This window comes from Peromyscus californicus, unplaced genomic scaffold, assembly GCF_007827085.1.
Source record: "Peromyscus californicus insignis strain IS unplaced genomic scaffold, ASM782708v3 Scaffold_20__1_contigs__length_68692818, whole genome shotgun sequence".
NCBI classification, from domain to species: domain Eukaryota; kingdom Metazoa; phylum Chordata; class Mammalia; order Rodentia; family Cricetidae; genus Peromyscus; species Peromyscus californicus.
This window is the reverse complement of record NW_026294503.1, coordinates 47,060,620-47,084,181: the sequence shown is the minus strand read 5'-3', so window position 1 is coordinate 47,084,181 and position 23,562 is coordinate 47,060,620. Positions and strand designations below refer to the sequence as shown.

The following is a 23,562-nucleotide window of genomic DNA, read 5'->3' as shown; positions in this document are numbered from 1 at the left end:
CAACCCCTCCCATTTCCCAGGAGACACATTCATTGAAAAAAGAAAAAAAAAAACCAAATATATATATATATATATATAATTTCATATATATATATATATGAAAATTAATTTCCTCTGCTTTGCTCTTGGTCAAAGGACTCAATCACCACTCTCTCTTCTCCCCTAAAAGGGAACACTACTAAAAATATGTCAAGAATGTCCTTAGTTGCCTCCAGGGTACACCATCCTATGCCTAGCCACCAGGTAAGAAGTGTATCTCCCGCTAACACTGGGGTGTCTATCATAGCAGAGCATCCCTTATGTTCGGTGTCATAGACAGTCACAACAGAGCATGGCTGAAGGACTCGAAGGTACTAGGAGGTCATCAATTCTCAACATTCCATTTATGTTAGATGATAATTTGCACTTATTTTTATTTTTTGAGTATTTTTGCCTGCCTTTCATGTGTGCCCAGTGCTTGAGAACAGAAGAGGGTGCTGGGTCCCCAGAACTATGGTTACGGACTGTCCTGAGCCACAGCAAGGGTGTTGGGAACAGAACCCTCTGGAAGAGCAGTACATGCTCTTAACTGCTGAGCCAGCTCTCCAGCCCTCCTCATTCAGTCATTCATTTATGGAACTGACTTTTAGCCTTGATTGGCCTAGAACTTACAATCCTCCTGCCGTGTCTCCTGGGCAATATTTTATAGTCCTGTCCAATGTTGAGGTACTTCAATAAGCATGTACCTCTAACTCACTTCTGTGTCTGTTCAGCTGAAGCCTGCATCTTCCCTATTCCCATGACAGACAGGAGACACCGAGGCACGAATCTCCATTCTTCTTGGCACCTACCTTGGCATCTGTTCCCATGACCAAGTCCTTCAGCTCTATGATTTTGTCGTTGATAGAGGATCGATACCGCTTTTCAATGATATTGTGTGTTGTCCGTCTCTCTCCTTCTTTGGGGGGCTCTAGCTGCTTTACGCCTCCAGGTACTTGCTTAATAGGAACTTTCTCTTGTCCCATCATTACAGGCATTGTGGTCAGAATGGTCCCATTGCTGCCTACCAGGGTCTAGAACAAGGGCAGAGTTATCCTTTGTTAGTTTAAACAAAGTAACCTCCCAACACAAAGTGGCTTGCTCCTGCATTGGGGGTGTCAGCCAGGAGTGCTCCTGCATATGGGGTGTCAGCTGGGAATGCTCCATGTGGTTTGATACCTCCTGGGCTAATGAGGCCAGGTCCCCCAAAACCTCAAGAGCTGACCAAAAGCTCATCAGCTCCTATCTTCCCATCATAGTCACTGTCAATAAGCTGTACCACCGAAAGATTAGTTCAGCCTTAACTTCTGATCTAGGGGTTGCTAGAAAAAAGCTGTATGGTTTTGCTGTCAAACTGTCAGCCACCTCTGAATACACATGTATGAACTAAATTAACTGGGCCAAGAGAAAACTTTCTCTGAGTGTGTGACACATTTTTTTCTCTTCTCAAATGACAAGTAAATTCCTACATTTTTTTCTATAGTTTGACCATCAGAGATTACAAAGGTAAAACTCTTACTTTCATTCAGAGCTGTTTGCTTAACTAATCAGCTCAACCACAGAGGCTTCTTCCCTCATTTCTACCTTTCCCTGTTCCCATGTTTACTAATTTTTGTTCTTAGTTTCTTTAATAAATGGCTTCAATATCCAAATGGTCAATAAAGAGACAAAAACCTGCTCTAACTCATTAGAATTTGAAATATTTCACTGGGCTGGTGGTAACTGCACACGCCTTTAATCCCAGCACTTGGGAGGCAGAGGCAGGTGGATCTCTGTGAGTTCCAAGCCATCCAGGGCTACATAGTGACACCGTCTCCAAAAAAAAGTCAGCCAGGCAAGGTGGCACACATCTATAACCACAGCCCCCAGAGGCTCAAGGTAGGAAGATTTTGAGTTTGAGGCCAACCTGAGAGATCCTATATAAAAACAAACAAAATAAAAGCAAAACAAATAATAATTTACACATAACAAATATTATTTTTAGAAGTGTGATGAAGTTTTACATGCGAGCACAACATGTAGCACGCAAGTCAAGACAAAAACTCTTCACCTTAGGATGTCCCCTTACATCCTGAGAATGTTCCCTTATGTCCTGCCCTAGAACCCTGCTGGGACAATCACCACAGCCATGTTTCATCTCCTGAGCTTCATACTAATGGAATCACCAGTGTGAACCTCTGAGATAGGCTTCTTTTGCTCTCTGTCATTCTGAGGTTTAGCCAGGTTGTCTTAGGCATCAATAGTCCCCTTTCTTACTGTTGGCAACACTTCCATTTTATGGTGCACTGTGAGTTGTTTATTATCCTAGGGATGGACACTGGATGTTTCTAGTTCTTGGCAGCTTTTATTTTGTTTTGAGACAAAGTCTCACATAGCTTAAGATGGCCCCAAGGCTGCTATGTAGCTGAGGATGACATTGAACTTCTGAACCTCCAACCTCCACCTCTCCAATGCTGGGGAGTCATGTGTAGTCATGTGACACCACACCCTGTTTATGTGTTCCTGGGGATTGAACCCAGAGCCTCATGCAAGCTAGGCAAGTATTCTATCAACCCTAGTTCTTGGTTTTTATGAATAAAGCCAGTGCTTCCAAAACTTAAATAATCTTTTACTCAAAGTGGCTGGGATCCCATACGTGAAGGATGGTGCTTTCCTTGTCTTGACATCTCTCCCTGTCTGGTGACCCTAGAAGTCAAAGCTCCATGGCAACAACAGTGCCTAGGAGATGCTGGTCCTGTGTGGAGCTGCTGCCCAGCTGCAGGGTTCATCTGGGGTCTTTTCCACCCTCTTGCAAGATCCCAAGATTTAATATAACACACCCTAACAACATTTCAAGGGAAAAAGCAAAACAAAAAGTGCAGAAATATTTACAATCTGACGAACACATTCCATAAAAGCTCCCAACGTCTACTTAGCAGTAGGCTTTAAAAACTCAGAAGTGCAGTAGAAGGAGAATGCAACTCTTACTGGTACTTGAAGGGCAGCTGTCTGGAGGGGGGTAGTGAGAGCAGTGAGGGCTGGGTTCTGGACTGCAGCCATGACAGGGCTGCCATCTGTTTTCAGTGTGGTCAGAACAAGGGAGTCTGTCTTAATGATCTGAGGCTGAACCAGGACCTACGAGGAGGACAAAAAGGAGCATTATTTTTGTATTTTTCCATTTGTTTCTTGTTACATAGACTCATCACAAAAGAGTAAGAAAACATTTTCACAAAACTGAAAACAAACAAACAAACAAAAAAAGGAAATCCCTACAGACCATTCCCAAAGTTGGCTATTTTGTGCAGCTTGCATCCCGTGTTCAAGAGGATAGAGGGACAGCTACGGAGTGTTTTAAGGCTTCGGGCTTTCAGGCTAGCAATGCTATTGTGTGGCAGGAACAGAGTAAGGATGGCTCACAATGGATGGCTGAGAGAGAGAGAGAGCCAGGATATTTGCTTTTCTTTTTTTTTTTTACGATAAATTAATTTGGGGCCAGCGAGATGGCTCTATGGTAAAGGTGCCTGTCACTAAGCTTGATGATCTGAGTTTGAGCTCCAGGACTCACAAGGTGGAAGGAGAGAACCAATTCCCACAAGGTGTCCTTTCATTTCCACATGTGTCTACCCACCCATCCACTCACTCACGCACACAAATATTTTAAAATGTAATAAAAAGATTTATTGGCTGGGCGGTGGTGGCGCACTCCTTTAATCCCAGCACTCGGGAGGCAGAGGCAGGCGGATCTCTGTGAGTTTGAGGCCAGCCTGGTCTACAGAGCGAGATCCAGGAAGGCACAAAGCTACACAGAGAAACCCTGTCTCGAAAAACCAAAAAAAAAAAAAAGAAGGGGCTGGAGAGATGGCTCAGAGGTTAAGAGCACTGGCTGTTCTTCCAGAGGTCCTGAGTTCAATTCCCAGCAACCACATGGTGGCTCACAACCATCTGTAATGAGATCTGATGCCCTCTTCTGGTGTGCAGGTACATGCAAGCAAGCAGAACACTGTGTATAGATAATAAATAAATCTTTAAAAAAAAAAAAAAAAAGAAAAGAAAAAGATTTATTAGTAAGAAAACAGTTTGTGTGTAGTGAATGCACATGTATGTGCAAATACACACATCTGTTTGAGAGTACATGAAGGCCAGCGCAGGACACCAGTTCTCTGCTTTACTGTCTTTCGAGAGATCTTAGTGAACTAGAAGCTTCCATTTTGGCTATCACCCTTTCAGTGGACTGGCATGCCAGTAAGCTCTTGGGATAGCCTATCTCTCCCCTTCCCAAAGCTGGGTTTACAGGCACAAGCAGCCATGCCCAACTTTTTACATGGGTACTGGGGATTCAAACACAGAATTAATGGATATGGCAGTGCACACCTTTAATCCCAGCACTCAGGAGGCAGAGGCAGGCAGATCTCTCTGAGTTTGAAGCCAGCCTGGTCTACAGAGTGAGCTCTAGAACAGCCAGAGCTATAGAGAGAACTTGTCTCAAACCAAACAAAAATCAAAACAAAAATCAAACACAGGTCCTAATGCTTACAGAGCAAGCAATCTTATCTACTAAATCATCTCCTTAGTCCCCTAAAACATGTTTTCTGTTTTTGTCTTTTTAATTACAAAAATAATGCACATTTACCACCACCACATACAAGATACACACTTAGTATCCATTGCAAACAGGGAAAACGAAATTAAAGACGGTTATCTGAGAGTTACTAGTTTTACATGTATGGAGAGGGTCAGGGGGTGAAGCACATGCCACAACTCAGGTGCAGAAATCATGGGCAGCTGGTAAGAGTTGGTCCTTCCTCCCACCCTGTGAGTCCTGGGGATTGAACTCAGGTTTTTAGGCTTGGTAACAAGTGCCTGTGTCCACTGAGCCAACTCATTAGCCCTCTTTCCAGTTCTATACCCACCATGAGTCAACACTATATAGTCACTATACCAGCCTTTGCCAGGAACGCCAGAGTCTATCTACAGGGAAGGCTCAGTCAGATCGCTGTATGGTGTTCACAGGTATATCCTGTCCAGGTTCCCTTCTTAGCCCTCCCAGCTGTTCTGTGTACACTCTCGATAACCCTTCTTAGCATGCCAAAGTTTCTACCAAGGAATAGCTCTGAGTCTCCCCCAGTTCCCCCTTGAATCCTTTCCAAGCCACCTACCGGGACCTGCTGCACCTGGGGCGCAGCAACTGTCTGCACTGTGGCTGGGGCAAGGGTCTGCAGCGTGCCATTGGCTGTTTGTGTCAACACCCTCTGGGCCTGTACAGTTTGCACCTGCTGCTGGATCGTGACTGGCTGTACCTGCGAGGATGTCACCAGGCTTTGGACTTGAGGCTGCAGGACTTTGGGGGAGAAGAGAAAAAAGTTACATGGATAAGAAATGCACAATGTCACTGTAGCTGCAGCATAACTTGAGGATGGAGTGTCTCATAATGACTTCAACTTCCCACCTGCTGCTGGAGAAGATGTGCACAACCATTTACAAGCTGGTTTAGAGAATAGGAACATCCCGTAAGGGCTGCATCAATTTCTGATAGAATGAGTACAAATTGTTTTATTACTCTGGGTGCTAGAGGGAAAGTAAGGGAAGCTACTTGGCAAATGGCTGCACCCGCAATGGAGTTAATAGACGTTGAGAACCAACAACCCCCTAGAGTCTCATTGCCTCCCATCCTTTCTAGATGGAAAATCTGCTTTGGGATGAGAGTCTCTGCTTTGTTTTATACCGCCTCTTCCAAAGTCTCAAAACCCACCAGCAAACTATGTGAGTCTTCAAACTGAGAGCAATACTGAGCCTACCCAGAGCTCCCCACTGTCGCTGGATATAGCACATCCCAGAATGAACAAGTGCTTCAGTCACTCATTCACTCAACATATCCTGAATGCCCACCATGAGGGCTGCTATTCAGAGATGTAGCACCAATTTTAAAAGTGGTTTATCTCCACAGTGCTTGTTTTTAGGAGTTATGTGCTGAGGGCATGGTTTTCATCTGTGGATGCCCAGATCTGATGTTAACTATGTAAGTTTCAGACCTAATTTTATTCAGGACTCCACCTCTGGTTATCAAGACAACCTTGCATCTACCATGTTTGCTGGACTCTGAAGTAGGTCTAAATAAACATTAGAGTCTTTGAGGGAGGAGACATGTTCCTGTACCATTCTGCCAATGATCAGAAACTTGTCCAGACAGGACCATACTGAAATATTCTATCATGCTCACATGATAGTTGTGCAGTGTCTACCCACTGACACACGGACTCGGGAACCAACCAACTACTCTGATTTCTGAGTCACCTTGAAAACTGGTTGCTGCATTCTGGTATATCAAAGGCTGCTGGATGATCCTCGTCTGTGGAGCAGTGCTGAACGTTGGGGTGATCATTACCGTCTGCTGCTGAAGCTGAGCTGAAGGTGGGGGCTGGGGCTGGGGTCTGGGCTGGAGAACAGGGGTTGCCCTTGGTGGGGTAGGAGAGACTTTGACCTGGAGGGCTGGAGCCTGAGAGGAGGCAGCTGAGGGGGAGAAGGTAGGTAACGGGGCCTGGCTGAACGACCGCTGTAGTCCAGGGTCTGCGGCTCCACCACTGGTGCCTCTGCCATTGCTGTTGCTGTTGTTGCCGCCGCCGCCGGGGCCATTACCGCCCCCTCCAGAAAACGAGCTACATAGCTGCTCTGAAAACAGATCGGGGAACTCTCCCACTTGATTGCTGACGAACTGTAGCATTTCTGTGAACAAAAGAAAAGGAGTAATTGTATTGATACCCAAAATATAAACTTTTTTAGTTTTGTCTTTTGAGACAGGGTCTTGCTATGTAGACTTGGGTGGTCTGGTAATCAAAACAATCCTCCTGTTTCAGTTCTCCAAGCTCTGGGATTACAGGCAGGTGCCACTAGAGTAGGCTGATGAAAGACAAGCACATTTTTTTCAAATGGTTCCTATGGATTTGTATGTAATTAGTGGGCAAAGAGGAGTAATCCTATGCCTAGAGCTCTTGGCTAACAGTTGAACTGAAAGCCAACTTCTCTTTAATGTGACTCAGGTTATTAATTACTTAGTGACTTCTTTTGAGGTGCCGGGAAATTGAACTCAGAGCCTGGTGCATGCTAGACAAGTGTTCTGTCACTGGGTTCCATCCTCAGCTCCCCAAATATTAACTTTTAAACTTGATTAAGAGATTGATCCAGGGCTGGAGAGATGGCTCAGCCGTTAAAGGCTAGGCTCACAACCAAAAATATAAGAAATTGATCCATTCAAGTTGGGGGTGGCACTCAGCATTTACATAAATGCACAAAGCTCTAGGCTCCATTTCTGGTACCATAAGCAGTGTAACACAAAACAGGAAAATATGGGGAATGAAAAATCTAATGCCAGGCACATGACTTTAATCCCAGCACTTAGGAGACAGAGGCAGGTGGATCTCTGAATTCCAGGCTAACCTGGTCTACAGAGTGAGTTCCAGGACAGCCACGGCTACACAGAGAAACCCTCTCTGGAAAAAACAAAAACAAAAGAAAATCTAATGTTTTGTCTTTTCTGAGATAAGGTCATGCTACATATCCTTGCCAGGTCTAGAACTTGCATCAATCCTCCTGCCTCTGCCACCTGAGTGCTGAGATTACATGTGTAAGCCACCATTTCCAGCTCTCCAATGACTTTTCTAAGACTAAAGCAAAAATGGATCAGGATGGATCTACACAACCCCCCCTAAGGCAGAGGGTGTTATCCCTGTCAAAGCTTTGGAGTATAGTAGCCTTGGTCGTGAAGCAATCTCCAGTCTCAGCCCTGCTCCTGATGGCAGTGCTTGAGCTATTGGGGGCTATAGCTGTACCAGAACCCTACTTCTCAACTCTTTTATCCTCAATAGGATACTGACTCAGATGGTTGGTCATCTGCTCCAACCAAAGCACATGTCTGGGTATTACTGGTATCCTCAGAAGCCCAAGGCCTGGTGGCACATGCCTGTAATCCCTACACTCAGAAGGCAGAAGCAAGGGCTCAGCTCATGAGTTTGAGACCAGCCTACGCTACATTCAGTAGTGAAACTGTCAAGAATTTTGTGGGGAAGAAAGGATGAAAAGATCATATGTAAAGTCCTGGAAATAACTAGAACATGGTAACATGGATTGTCAGCACACAGCCAGGTTCAGATCCAGTTTTCTGCCATACTATTTCATTCACCTGTGGTACCACAGAGCCCTGTCTGAAGGCCAAGGCACAGCAGTTGGTCCTGAACCAGATTCCATGCTTTTCAGGGTCCTTCTGGACTTCTGGCTGTCCTTTCCCTTCTGGGAAAGAAATCTGTGGGGCCAAGAAGATGTGTGCACTTGGAAACCATGCTTCTCTTTCTAGATCATATTCCAAGTGACTATAACCCTTGAATCTCTAGCCCTCAAAGTCTCAAGCCTGCAAAGGCTTACCTAAACTCTGCTTACTCCATGCCCCACTGGTTTCTCATGACTGCTTCTTGTTCTTAGGGTTGTTCCTTACTAGATGCCTGGAGCTTCAGTTTTGTCCTACTTATTTTCAGATCTCCATGCCACTGTTCATTTCTTCCTTTTCTAATACCTACATGTACCCATGAAGTTAGTGAATGTTTGTGGTCACTGTAGTGATTTTCAAGTAGTCAAGAATCTCTCTCTCCAAATTCTCTTGGCCACTGATGCTCTGATTTGGACACCAGACAAACCACCACAACCAAAACAGCCACTATGCCTGGCAAGACGACTCAGTGGGAAAAGATACTTGCCCATCTCAATGACCTGAGTTTGATTCCTAGAATCCACATGTTGGAAAGAAAGAACTGACTCTCACAGGTGTCCTCTGACCGCCACATGTGTCATGGCGTGTGTACCCACACACAAAACAATAATGTAAATAATAATAAAAAGACAAAACCAGCCACCCAAACAGAAAAGCACCATCTCCATTCATTCCCCCCAACCCCTACAGCAAGTCCTTTCTAAGTCTTTAAAGGAGGGAGGGGCCTTGGGGGGAGATGTCAGAGGTAGCAGAGTCAGTCATATACGGAGCAAGCAGAGTATCACTGGAGATTCTTAGTGTGGTCCAAACTGAGTAATTGGAGCTTAGCATTTCAATTGCAGTACTGTAAGTGTTCACTCAGTTCAACCATGGGGAATAACTGTTCTGCCAAGCTAAATTCCCACAGTGTGAGTACTTATGAAGACCTCATCACTCTGCTTTGCCATCACCAGCCTGTTGTGTGTGGGTGGGAGAGCGGGCAGACGTCACAGATATTGCAACTCTGTCAACTAAGGCCAATTTCTTTCACACAATTTAACTAAGAGCCGTTCTTAATCTCAGAACAAAATATGAACCAAATACAAATCTAATGTTCATACATTTCAAGCATAACATAGATTATAGAAAACTTTAAGAAAACCATCAAGAGAAACCTAACAATTCGTTGAGTCTTTCACAGTTCCCAGAAAGCCAAGATAAAAGAGCAGTCTGCTGGAGGGACACAGGCTTTGGTCCCTGTGGGCCTGGGTCTCAGCAAGGCAGCCCAAAAAGCTGTGGGGACAAATTACTTCTCTATACTCAGTTTCCTCACCACAGACGGCTGTCTGGGAAACACACACTTGATTCTTTGCTCTGAGGATTAATAAGATAATGTATGCAGAGTGCTTGCAAGGGGCAGGCCCTTACGAAGCCCCTCATTAGTGGCACCCTTTGAGCACCCACTACACAGGCACTTGGGCCCACTTGGGTTTTCATCAATTGCTCTCCAAAACCCTTTGCTTGGGAGACACATAGGCTGGTGTGCAGAGGTCATAAGGTTTTAGTTGACAAAGCAGGTTAAGAGTGTATAGGCAGATGGAATTGAACTGCCTGATTTTTTTTTTCTTTTTTTGGTTAAAGTAAAATCCCTTTTAACTCTCATGAGAGCTCCAGTGACACCATCTCCAGACAGCTGGGCAGCAGGCCCTAACCAAGGAAAGATGAGCATTTGTGAGAAGGAGCGCCATACAGAGACACCATGTGGGACCCCAGTGAGCTAAGCTATAGGCTGCAGAACAGTCATGCTCTTTAGCTCCACGCTCCACTGTGCAGGAGCATCGTAATGCCTCTTTACTGTTCCCTGCTCCCTGCTTTGTGTCAGGCAATTACATGGACTCTCATTTCCACAGAGAGCCATGAGACCTGGAAAAGGGAGGACTGGGAAAAGGTTTTATGAAGCTTCGGAAATGGAGTTTGTGTTCCAGCTGCAGTTCACAGAGCACAGGGGCAAAAAGGCTTCCCAGAAGTGGACTGGCACATCCAAGCTCACCTCACTCTTCTTCTACACCATATTCCCAGCCTTAGCCGTCTCTAAAATTTAGAGGTAAGTTGCTGGAGCACTAAGAAACTACATTTGGGTTCTGTCTCTTTAAAAGCAAGAAACAAAACTAGAGGCACTGTTTAGCATCCATGTATTTCAAATAGTTACATGCTTCAAAGAGACACAAGTTCAAGTTCGCTCTATGGAGTTTATGACCTAGAGGCAACATAAATTATCTTGGCTGGCTTAACCACACAGCATCGAGTGCAACAAAATAACCCGAAATATGATCAGATCAAATTTTTATTATTTTATGCATATGGGTGTTTTGCCCACATATGTCTGTATAGCAAGTGTAAGCATCGTGCCCAAGGAGGCCAAAAGAGGGTGTCAGATGCCCTGAACTGGAGTCACAGATGGTTCTGAGCTGGCATGTGTGTGGGTGGCTGAGAATTGATTGAACCTGGGTCCTCCGAAAGGACAGCCACTGAGCCATCACTCTAGGCCCCTGATGGGGTAACATCAGATGGGCCTGGAGTTATCACAGATGGAGTAACAATGTGTTAATTCTTTAGGTATTTGCTATCTAGCCTTGGGAGGTGAGGGAAGAGCTGGTACAGAGGTCATTATTCTTTGCTTCTTGTGGGGGTGGGGTAGGAAGAAGTGTTAAGACAGGGTCTTACTACACAACTTACCACATAACTTGGAATTTACCGCGTTACCAAGGCTGGCTTCTCCTACCCTCCTCAGACATGACATTACACTGTGAGTGGCCACATACAGCAAAGGTCACTTATTTATTTCTCTTGTATGGGTATTTTACCTGAATGTGTCTGTGCACCATGTGCACGCAGTGTTCACAGAGGACAGAAAAGGGCATTGGATCCCCTAGAATTACAGATGTTATTAGAAACAAAACTAGAGGCACTGTTTAGCATCCATGTATTTCAAATAGTTACATGCTTCAAAGAGACACAAGTTCAAGTTCGCTCTATGGAGTTTATGACCTAGAGGCAACATAAATTATCTTGGCTGGCTTAACCACACAGCATCGAGTGCAACAAAATAACCCGAAATATGATCAGATCAAATTTTTATTATTTTATGCATATGGGTGTTTTGCCCACATATGTCTGTATAGCAAGTGTAAGCATTGTGCCCAAGGAGGATACTGGGAACTGGACATGGGTCTTCTGCAAGCTCTCCAGGCCCACTACTTATTTTTTTAATACACATTTTATTAATTCTTCGAGATTTTCATAAACGTTATTCTCACATTTTATATTTATTATAAATGTTGTGTTAAGATAATATATTTTTATCTAATATTTTTAAATTACATTTACTTGCCTGGGGGAAGGGGACATGTACATACTAGGGCACATGTGTAGAGGTAACTTTTAGGAGTCAGTTCTCTCCTCGCACCATGTGGGCTCTGGTGATGAAACTCAGGTCATCAATCAGCTTTGGTAACAAATGCCTTTACCTGCTGAGACATCTTGCCAGACTTAGACAATATTTTAAATCATGAAAGGAATGTATTCATTATAGACAAATTTAGAAAACAGACCAAGTGGTGGTGGCAGCATGTGTCTTTAATCCCAGCACTTGGGAGGCAGAGACAGCGGATTTCTTGAGTTTGGGGTCAGCTGGTCTAAACAGTGAGCTCCAGAACAGCCAGGGCTTCACAGAGAAACCTTGTCAAAAAAAACAAAAAACAAAACACACACACAAAAAAAACCCACCAACACCAACAACAACAAAAACAGGAGTTCTACAGTACTATATCGGTGCCATAGAGTTAATCATTTAATCACTTAGTGAAAACAGGTGGTTGCTTTAAAATCTTCTGCATTACCTACAAGGGCTAGCAACATGGCTCATCAGATGAAGGCACTTTCCACCCAACAATGCAAGCTTGAGATTGGAGTTTGATTGCTGGAATGAACCCACGTAAAGGAAAGAACCAACCCCAGAGAGTTGTCCTCTGACCTACTCGCACAAAAGGCATGCGCGCGCGCGCGCACACACACACACACACACACACACACACACACACACACACACACGCATGCAAGCAAACAAACAAAACAACAACAACAAAAACTTTAATAAAAACCGGGGTCTGGAGGATCACTTGCTGCTCTTCCAGACAACCTGAGTTTCATTCCCAGCACCTATGTTGGACAACTCAAAACTACCTGTGACTCTAGCTCCCAGGCCAGGGGCTCTGACACCTTCTTCTGGCCTCCAAGTGCACCCACACAAATGTGACACACACAAATGAAGTTAATAAATCCTGAAAAAGAAATCTTCATAAACAAGGGGCTTACGGGGAAAAAATGCATCAGGGTCACAAGATTCAAAAAACATGAAAAGCTGGGCATGGTGGTACATGACTGCAATCTTGAACCTGAAGGAGGCAGAGGGAGTTCAAGGTTATCCTTGTCATGAGTTGGATTAAGGGTTTCACCATGTAGCCCTGGCTGGCCTCAAACTCACAGAGATCCACTTGCTTCTGCTTCATGAGTGCTGGGATTGAAGGTGTGTATTACTACCATGCCCAGCTAGCTATCTCAGACTTTTAAGTGACAGATGAGTGAATTCTTTTTAATTGCCAAAGAAACCACAAAAGAAAACTGGACAGGGAGCCAGAGGTTCTCAAATGCTTGTGTTCATAACATGCTAAAATTATGGATTCCTTTGCACATATATTACACTAAAGTAAAAAAAAAAAAATCAGAAGAAAAAGGCCTGGCTCAGTGCATAATAAGAGTGCTTCCTCTGTGAGCATGAGGACCCGAGTTCAAATCCCTAGTACTCCGAAAATCTGGGCATGGAAGTGTGTGCTTATAACCCTAGAATTAGGAGGTTGAAGAGAGATGGATCGGAGAGCTCACTGGTTTCCAGCCTAGCTCAGCTGGAGGAGCTATTTTCAAGGCCACTTTCAATGGTTTCTACTCTGCCACAAGTTCACCCTGAAGTTGTTAGGTGTTATTTTAAGGTAGCTCTGCAGCAGCTATCACTCCATCCTATATCATGCTTTGAATTCAACCAGTCTTCTTTGAGTATCTGATTGGGAGAACCATCTTCCTAATCATATTTAAATTTTTAAATTATTTTTTATTTTATGTGCACTGCAGGTGTGCCTGGTGCCCACCACAGAGGAGAAGAGAGGATATTGGTCTCCTGGAATTTTAGCTAAGGACTGCTGTGAGCTGCCATGTAGGTGCTGGGACCCAGACCCAAGTCCTCCACAAAAACAGCAATGGCTGGCTCTTTTTCCTGCACATGTATGCCTGCTGCCCAGAAAGGTCAGAAGAGGGCATCAAATACCCTGGAACTAGTTACAAATGGTTGTTAGCTGCCATGGGGGTGCAGGGAACGGAACTCAGGTCCTCTATAGAGTAGCAAGTACTCTTAACTGCTAAGCCGTCTCTCTAGATTCAAATCAAATTTCTTAAACACAAGTTTCAGAGCTTCCTACCACTTGCTCTGACTGACTCCTGTTGTTTGTGTTTTGAGACAGGGTTTCTCTGTGTAGCCTTGTTGTCCTCGAACTCAGAGATCCACCTGCCTCTGCCTCGACCTCCCAAGTGCTGAGACTAAAGGCATGCACCACTAACACCTGGCTCTTTTTCTTTTTTTAAAGGTGTGTGTGTGTGTGTGTGTGTGTGTGTGTGTGTGTGTGTGTGCGCGTGCGCGCGAGCGCGTCTTCAGCTTATGTGGTGCCGCAGGGGACCAGTCAGATTCCCTTGAGCTCAAGTTAGTTACAGGTGGTTGTGAGCCAACTATTGTGGGTGCTTGGACCCGAATTTTGGTCCTCGAGAAGAGCAGTAAGTACTCTTAACTTGTGAGCCATTTCTCCAGCCCCACTCTCTCCAACTCTTAAAGGTTTCACTTCTCACTCACTAGTTTCCCATCTACCCTTGAAAGACACCCACTTCCCTTTCTGCACAGGCTGGGGTTGGGTAGTCATTCTCAGGATAAGACCACTGTGTCCTGACTTCTGCTTGAGGTCACCTTCACTCTTCCTCTAAGCTGTCTTGACATTCGACTTCAAACTACTTGCTGGCTTCTGCCAAGGACTTCCCACCTCACACCAGCGACCTGCTAGCTCTTGAATACACAAGATTTCTTCTAGAAGAACCTAGGCTGGGGATATAGCTGACCAAGAAAGAAAGAGCGGTTCCAGGTTCTACCCCAGCACTGACAACAGACCAAAGACCTAAGAGCCAGGTGTGGTGACACATGCTTGTAATTCCAGCACTCAGGAGGGTGAGGCAGGAGTTTCAAAACAGCCTGGGATACACAGCAAGACTCTGTGGAAAACAAAATACAAAGGCTGGATCAGTGGTTAAGACCATAGGCTGCTCTTCTTAAGGATGTTTCCTGGGTTTGATTCCCAGCACCTACATGGTGACTCACCATCTGCAACTTCAGTCTCAGAGCATTCAATGCCCTCTTCTGGCCTCTGTGGGTACCAGGTGTGTACATGGTGCACAGACACACATGCAGCACACTTACATGCAGGCAAAACATTCACACACATAAAATAAAACAATCTTTTTAAAAAATAAGGAGGGCCTCCTGCACGATCTTTCCATAGGCCTAAGCAACCCCTTCTATTTCTTCCCCTTAATAAACTCTTATAGTGGGAAAAAAAATGAGGGCCAGCAAGATGGTCCAGAGAGTAGAGAGGCGCAGCACCAAGTCTGATGAGCTGAGCTGACCCCGGGAATGCATGTGGTGGACAGGGACAATTGACACCAGCAGGGTGTCCTGTGGCCTCCATGTGTGCCTTTCACATAAAGAAGTAGGTAAGCCATTAAAAAAAAACAAAAACAAAACCATTACACTATTTATGTCTAAAAGCAAATTTTATTTTTTATTTAGAAAGCATATTTATATTTTATTGAAATGTATAGGAGGTGATTACAACTGAAGTCAAATTCATTTGTATTAATTTTATGTGATAATATAATAGTTACAACTGACTGCTGCCCCCTCCCTTTTTTGGTGTGTGTAGGGTATTGAGATAGGGTCTCATGTATCCTAGGCTAGTCTTGAACTCCTGATTCTCCTGCCCCTACTTCCTGAGTACTAAGATTACAGGCATGTGTCACCACGCCTGGTTTCCAAAACGCCCATTTATTTATTTATTGGTTTTTTGCTTGTTTGTTTGTTTTGAGACAAGGTGTCTCTTGTTAATGGCTGTCCTAGAACCTGCTCTGTAGACCAGGCTAGCCTCAAACTCATAGAGATCCCGCTACCTCTGTCTCCTGATGAGTGCTGGGGTTAAAGCATCCACCACCACACCTGGCTCCCAAATATGTCTTAATACTTTATGAATCACAACTTGGGAAAAAGATGCAATCCAGACCTGAGTGACAATAAAGAAAAAATGAAGGTGTTAGAAGGCACTTTGGAAATAATCCACAGACTGCTTTCAATATTGATTTAAATGTCAATGAAAGAGATCTGGGGACTGAGCTCAGCAAACCCTGGGGTTCCATCTTCAGCATCATAAACACACACACACACACACACACACACACACACACACACACACACACACACACACACCCCAAGCTAGCTGAAGAACATCCACCTTAGGTAAGTACGTGTATAACTGACTCCTGGAGGGAAACAGGGAAGAGATAGTCTTGCCCGGTTGTTTGTAGCTTCTTTTATAGGTATACTTTTCTATCCAAATTCTCACTCTATAAAGGAGATCTGCTTTGACAAGATATTCCTTCCAAAGCAGTGTCTCCTCAGCCCCTTCTGCTTTAATAAACAGCAAACCAAGAAAGACATGTATGGAATAAACATTCACTGAGATCCTATGACATGTCAGTCACAAAAGTAAATGCCTCCAAGAGGCAGATTCTGGTGGTGAAAGCCTGTGTAGACATCTGTTAGGGCCGGGCACAAAGCATAGGGACTGTAAAAAGGGGTCTGCTGCCTGAAAAGATGTTGCATTTTCGCTGCTGTTTCTTTACCTGTGTTTGTGCAGAGTATAAACGTGGTTTTAAATACTGGAAAACAACTTCATTAGCACTGCCACTGCTGTTTCCCTGTAAACCTTGTTAGGCACTTTCACACACATTGTTATATAATCTTCAACATCACCCCATGAGGTTCCACTTTCAAGTGTTGGCATGTAAGGCATTTTACATACTGACTGGCTCTGAAGTGCTTAAATGTGGAGTTGACTGTGCCTAAGAAAACAAGTTCAAGTCCAAAGAGGAGTTTTGCACATAGTCTCAAGCATATAAATGAGAAGAGAGATGGATGGGGTGGGGATGTCTTGCTTTTCCCCCACAAGCATCCTACTGTAGAAGTTATCCCCATAAACATACACAGTGTCGTTTTCCTGAAGAACTCCCTCCCTAGGACTGCCCCATCTCACAGTAGCGGGATTCTAGAATGTTTCATGGGAGTTCCCACCCATATAAGAACCCTATGCAGGCACTCTAGTTCTTACCGAAGGCTGTGAGGAGACACCAGACTCTTGGCACCCCATGTTTCAAGTGCTGTCCCCATGATGTTCCACGTATAACTTTGATATGTCTGCACTTTGAGTACAGCAATCCAGAAGAAATGGCTCTGGGCTGATTAGTAAGTGTAGTAACAAACCCAGCATGACAGCACCCCACTGAACACTTGGCATGGATTTCCTTGTGTGATCTCTACAATACTTGGAGATAGGTGCTGCCATCACTCGGTCTCTGACAAGGAAACAAGGCATAGAGGTCAAGCAACTTGACCACAGTCACACAACCTGCAGGTAGGGGAGCTGGGACTTAACATCAAGCGCAGTCACTACACAACTGCTCTGTTTCCGTCATCACACGGATCGATCACGGCAAACCAAGTCTGGTAGCAGATGGACAGGGCAGCTACTCAGGGAGTGCTTCGTTGATGAGTGAGCAGAGGGAACACCCAAGCTCAGGAAGGAAAGGACGAGTCATCCTCTCAGGCCTTTCCTGTCTTTCCTAGTTCATTATCTGTCCCCACCCTAGTGCTACACGGCTCTCTTTAATGCTCTTTAAACAGCAGAGTAAAAGTTGAGCAAGATGCTCAAGGAACTGATCCTACATAATTCTGTGCTCTAAGAGGGCCTTGTGTTTCACAATGACAGATGACCGGCTGTCAAAAAGTCAGTCACAAACCACTTCACCTGAATTGTGCTCTTGGGGGCAGAGTCCACAAAGCAAAGGACCTCAACCCCCATTGGTACTAAAACCATTAAGGGATGTAAGACACCAAGACTCTACAATTAATTCACTATCATACTCTCAAATCTCCCTAAAACTAAGGCCAAAAATGTATGCAAAGTAGGTTATTAAATTACATACAAACATCCACTTGGTACTTTGTCTGTGATGTTTACTATGTGTTGATAGCTTGGAGGATCTTATGTAAATGCCTCCTGTGAGACCCTGGACAGAACAGACAAAAGCACTGAGCTGTGCATGGTGGCTCACAAGTGTGATCTCAACATTCAGGCTAAGAAAGGATGACAACTGAAGACCAGCCTAGGACACAAAGAGAAACCTCATCATCCCAGAAGACAGGAAAATAAGAGAGAAGATTGAAAGAAGAAAGGAGACAGAAAAAAAGAAAAGTGCTGGTTCTCACCCTTCAATCTCAGAGACGCTCGGGGGTGTAGCTCAGTGCTTGCCTGGGATGTATGAGGCCCTGGATTTAACCCCCCAGCATTTGGGAGACTCAAACAAGAGGCTTGTGAATCTGATGCCATTCTGTTGCAGTGAGAGAGTGTCTAAAAGGGGGGAGGGCACGCTAGGGTTGTAGCTTAGTGCTATTAGTGGTAGAATGCTTGCCTGGCATGCTCAAGAAAATCTCAGCAAGGACAGAAACCCAACCAATTCCACAAACTTTAACATAAGGGTGAACAGGCAAATGCCTCAAAAAGAAAAGGCTGTCCTGTCAGAGAATAAAGGACCAATCCCCTGTGGGAGACTGAAAGCTAAACCTAGGATAAAAAGGGTTTTATGAGTTAAAGGATAGAAAAATGTTCAAAAAAAGGGGGAAAGTTTGAGGGGAAAAAAACAACAACGAAACACAGCGCCAGGAAATGTCCTGCAAGTTGTTAATACAGAGATTGTAGAAGGAAAGAGGGGCTGGATGGAGCTGCTATAGATAGAATGTAAAAGGCTTTAATGCCATCATCACAGAGTAGAAGCACAGTGGACAGCTGCCATTGTCTCATTTGCCCACTATCAGGTCAGGATCCCCCACGAACACCCTGATCTTCCTTTGGAGAATGCCCACCAGGCATGTCTTGACAAGGCTTCCTACAGTCAGCTCTGATAAGGCATGCTCCTACCAGGGAACGACCCAGGAAAGTAGACAACAGGTCATAAGGATGGTGGGGTCCTAAGCAGGCTGCTGTTTAGCCTCTCTGGGTTCAAATCCATTTCCCAAGCCCAGCTTTCTAGAGATTCTCTGGTCAATAAACATACTCCCCAAATAAATCTCGACTTTTAGTTCAAGCTAGCCAGATAAAGAATACACTGAAGCAAAGAAGAACCTGACCAAAATTGTTTGAGAAGGTTAACAGTTTATCAAGAATGGATCTGCTCATCCCCTCTTCACAACTTAGCCCAAGTGACAAAGTACCTATGAAGACTTCCCTAAATCCATTCCTTAGTGCTTCAAACATCTGGAATTCTTCCTGGATGGTGCCTGTTACATTTTTTCCTTATGAACAGTTAGATGTAAGTTTGTACTCCGAGTACAGAAATCCAAAAGAAAAAGCTCCCCCAAAACAGGGACTGTTTCATTAATTTCAAATATTCTCTAGCAGTGGGCTATGAATATACGGCATTCATTCATTGCAACTTCTGACCAGAGAAAAGGCTCCTAGACAACCAGGCTTTCTTCATCAGGACATCTCCCACCTCATACTCACAGGGCAAGGAAGAGGATGAATGGCACACTCTGCTCAACATAGAAAACCCTGTATATACAAATCATTTTCTTTCTCTTTTACAGAACCTCTATGGATGCCCATGAAAAATGGGGATAAAAATCAAGAATCAACCTCACAGCACTGTGAGGCAGATAAATGCTATCAGGAGGACTTTTGTAAAGTGTAAGGCCTCACAGGAATGTTAGCACTTAGGAAACAGCTTATTTCCCTGAAGTTGTGGGATGGCAAGAGCCAGGGCTAGGCAGAAGGTTCAACAAGGCGGCTCCACACCTGGTTCAGCAGCTCAGAATTTCATCACCACTCCAAACCAGACCCTGAACCCAACAGACCTGTTCCCAGGCCAGATGAGAGAGTAAGATTGTGAGGGTCATTAGCAACTCCCAAGGCTAGAGAGATGCAGAAAGAGCCATCTTCCAGGCTGTGAGTCCTTCAGCGCTTGGAGGTTAGTTTCTAAGAGGAGTTCCACAGAGAGCTTTACCTTGAGGCCCAGGCTACTCTGCTATCCTCTAAAAATTTCCACCACATCAAAAAGTTTAACCCATGAGTCTTGTGGAGGAAAACTGAATGTTTCATACCACACACTCTGACTGCTCCTGTGTCCCACCCAACATACTTACAAAAGCCCTTTCAAAAGAAAAAAAATAAACTTTCTAAAACTGTTCTAAAAAAAATCCTTGGTTCTAGAGTCAATCAAATTAAAGTTCATTCAATTCCTTTATACTTAGTAGAGAAAAAAAGAGAGAGAGAGAGAGAGAGAGAAAAGAATATTAGTTCCTGCCCCCTCCAACTATGTGCTTTTAGCTCACCTCATCTTCAAGTACCCAAGATACAGATATCCCAACCCCTACCCTATACATAAAAGGAATGCACAGAAGAGCCAGGTGACCCAGAGGAAGTGTCACTTCCAGGTACCCAGGGATTAAGCACACGTTCACTGAAGGTGAAACTTAATAGGTAATCTAGCATCTCTCTAGTTTTGAATTCCATCACACTACTTTGCATCTGCAATCCAGAAGACTGCTTACATCAGACAGGCATGTGGCATGGACCAGAGGAAAAATACACAGGTTTTAGAACTGGACACATCTGAATTAAAGCTACCAACACACCGATTTCTAGTTGTGTGGCATGGGCCTCAGATCCTAAGTTACTGGAGAACTAGAAAAAAGATTTAAAACAAAGTGTATTAGAAGACAACATAGTTCAGAGAGCAAATAGTGCCTGGAACTCAGGGCCAACACATTCATGTCATGGTATCAGGGGTTCTGTTTAACCTTTGACAGTGTCCCACTCCAGGGCATACTACAAAACGGATCCTCTGAAAAGGTTTGAACAGATGTGGTGCCGAGCACATGGTGACTGCTGCCTACATGTGATTTCAAAATGTGAAGATCAAAACGTAGATGTGATTACAGGGACAGTGTGCTGGTTAGTTTGCTGTTGGTTTTTGTCAATTTGACACAAGCTATAGTCATCTGGGCAAAAGGAACATCAAATGAAAAAACGCCTCCATCAGATTGCCTGTAAACCAATCTGTGGGCATTTTCTTGATTAATGTCATTGATTGTAATAACGATTAATGTGGAAGGACTCAGCCCACTGTGGGTGGTACCACCCCTGGGCAGGTAGGCCTGGATCTTATAATAAAGCAGACTGGAAGTAAGCAGTACTTACTCCTCCATGGCCTCCACTCCAGTTACTGCCTCCAGGTTCCTGCCTTGAATTCCCACCCTGACATCCCTCAGTGATTGACTGTGATCCAGGGATGTGAGCAAAATAAACCCTTTCCTCTTCAAATTGCTTTTGGTTATGGGGTTTTATCACAGCATCAGAAAACAAACTAAGGCAGATGGCTGGTAACTAATAAGGAACAAAACAAGTCACATTTACCTGGAGAATATCAATGTCAATATCTACAATCAAGAACAAATAAATGGTCCTGGGTCAGCAAGATGGCTCAGTGGATACAGGCACTTGCTACCAAGCCTGAAGAGCTGAGTTTGATAACCCTGAGGGCCACATGGTTGAACTAGAGAACCAATTGTGGAAGAAAACCAACTCCTCTAACCCCATACATATACTCGGTGATACATGATACGTGATATGCCCCCTCCCACTAAATAAACAAATGAAATTAATCTTTTAAACAATTACATGCAATTTTATGTATGCACAAAAAATAAAACACCATGGAAAACAGCTATCACTAGTTGCAGTCCAACCCTGCCCAAGAAATAAAGAGAAAGCTTGCCCCTTACCAGTTTAGAAAAACTACCAAAGCCAATTATTTTTTAGATAGGGTCTCACTATGCAAGCCCTGGATGGCCTGGAACCCATTCATACACCAGGCAGGCCTTGAACTCACAGAGACCCACTTGCTTCTTTCTCCTAAGTACTGGGATTAAAGGTGTGCACTAGCAAGGCCAACTTCAAGGCTGACCAAAACAAAACTTTTTAAAAACTTTAATTGTATATAAGTGTGTATCTGTATATGAGTATGTGCATACGAGTGGAGCAGGTTCCCTCAGAGGCCAGAAGAGGCCACGGGACTCCCCTAAACTCCCAGAGCTGAAATTACCAGCAGTTGAGGACTACCTGATATGGATTCTAGGAACCAAACTCAGGTCCTCTGTAAAAGCAGTACAGTCCTTAACTGCTAAGCCACCTCTCTAGGCCAGTGGTTCTCAACCTTCCTAATGCTGTGACCCTTTAAAACAGTTCCTCATGTTGTGATGACTCCCAACCATAAAATGATTTTCAATGCTACTTCATAACCATAATTTTGCTACTGATATGAATTAATTATGGTTTTAGGCAACCCCTGTGAAAGGGTTGTTCAACCCCTCCAAAGGGGTCATGACACACAGGTTAAGAACCACTGCTCTAGTCCTTCAAGAGAGATTTTTTTTTTCTTAAATTAAAAGTATTATGAGAAAAAACACAAAAGGGCATTTCCTAAATTTAGAGATTATGGTGAAAAGTGGTCAGCCTGGCCTTGAACTCAGAGACCTGTCTGCCTGCCTCTCCCTCTTCCTGAGTGCTACCATACCTGGTTTTTTTTTTTTCCTTTTACAATGTGTGTATGTGTAGTGCATGCAATATGGAGGTCAGGAGACAACTTGCAGAAGACAGTTCTCTCCTTTCATCTTGGGGGTTCTGTGGATTGAATCAGGTCCTCCGGCAGCAGGCACCTTTACCTGCTAAGTCATATCACCTGTCTTTGCTTGTCCTTATAATAACAAGTTTAGCAGGAGGTAAAAGAAACTTAAAAAAGTTTTTTTTTTGAGATTTATTTGTATGTGTATGGATATCTGTCCTGCATTGCATGTATGTCTGTGGACCATGTGTGTGCAGTAACCTCAGAGTCCAGAAGAGGGTATTGGATCTCTCAGAGCTGGATTTACATATGGTTTTTGGCCATGTGAGGGCTGGGAATTGAACCTTGGTCCTCTGGAAGAACAGTCAGTGCTCTTACCAGTGGACCAACTCTCCAGCTCAAATGTGATTACTTTTGAGGAAGTATAGTTTAGGGAGATTAGTAGACAGAGCAAAATTTTCCACAGTTCTGTTTTACACGTTTAAAATTTTGACCCATATAAATGCAGCACCTCCCTACCCCGCCCCCCAAAAATAAAATAGTCACCACAGTAATTTGTAGCAATGGAAAAATTTGAAAAGTGAAAAGGCTACAGCTAGCAATGTGGACTCCAGCTCTTGACCTGCGATTCCTCTCTGGGTAACACACACTCATGACCTAACTCCAAAGTGACTTTCCCTAAGTGTTTGCAGCAAGAGCATTTACGCTAATGAGAGGTTACAAATAACAAAAATGTTCAACAGAGCCAGAGACACGCGAGTTGTCTATTTGGCTGGATTACACTCAATTATATACTATTATACTACAACTATTGCAACATATGGCGATCTGTGTGTGAAAATATGATAACTGTGTATATACTTTAAAAGCTCTGGCTAGCCGGGCAGTGGTGGTGCATGCCTTTAATCCCAGCACTCAGAAGGCAGAGACAGGTGGATCTCCATGAGTTTGAGGCCAGCCTGGTCTACAGAAGCAAGTTCCAGAACAGGCTCCGAAGCTACAGAGAAACCCTGTCTTGAAAAACCAAAAAGTTCTGGCTAGCCTTTAATCCCTGCACTCTGAGGCAAGCAGATTTCTGAGTTCAGGGCCAGTCTGGTCTACAGAGCGAGCTCTAGGACAGCCAAGGCTACACAGAGAAACCTTGCCTCAAAAAACCCAAAACCAAACAAACAAAAGAGTGCAAAAGGATACAGACAATCTGATACTCAGGGGTTATTCTGTTGTTGCTGCTGGTT

General features: G+C 44.2%; 1 protein-coding gene across 1 annotated transcript in view; it reads right to left on the bottom strand.

Annotated features, from left to right (window-relative positions):
• Positions 1-23,562, bottom strand: part of Srebf2 (sterol regulatory element binding transcription factor 2) — a 70,943-nt gene that overhangs the window by 39,882 nt on the left and 7,499 nt on the right. Inside the window, exons 2-5 of the mRNA XM_052748439.1 lie at positions 6,289-6,717; positions 5,154-5,335; positions 2,986-3,132; positions 831-1,052 (exon numbers count right to left, since the gene is read on the bottom strand). Of these exons, the coding sequence (XP_052604399.1) occupies positions 831-1,052; positions 2,986-3,132; positions 5,154-5,335; positions 6,289-6,717 (980 nt within the window). The remainder of the gene's footprint in view (positions 1-830; positions 1,053-2,985; positions 3,133-5,153; positions 5,336-6,288; positions 6,718-23,562) is intronic.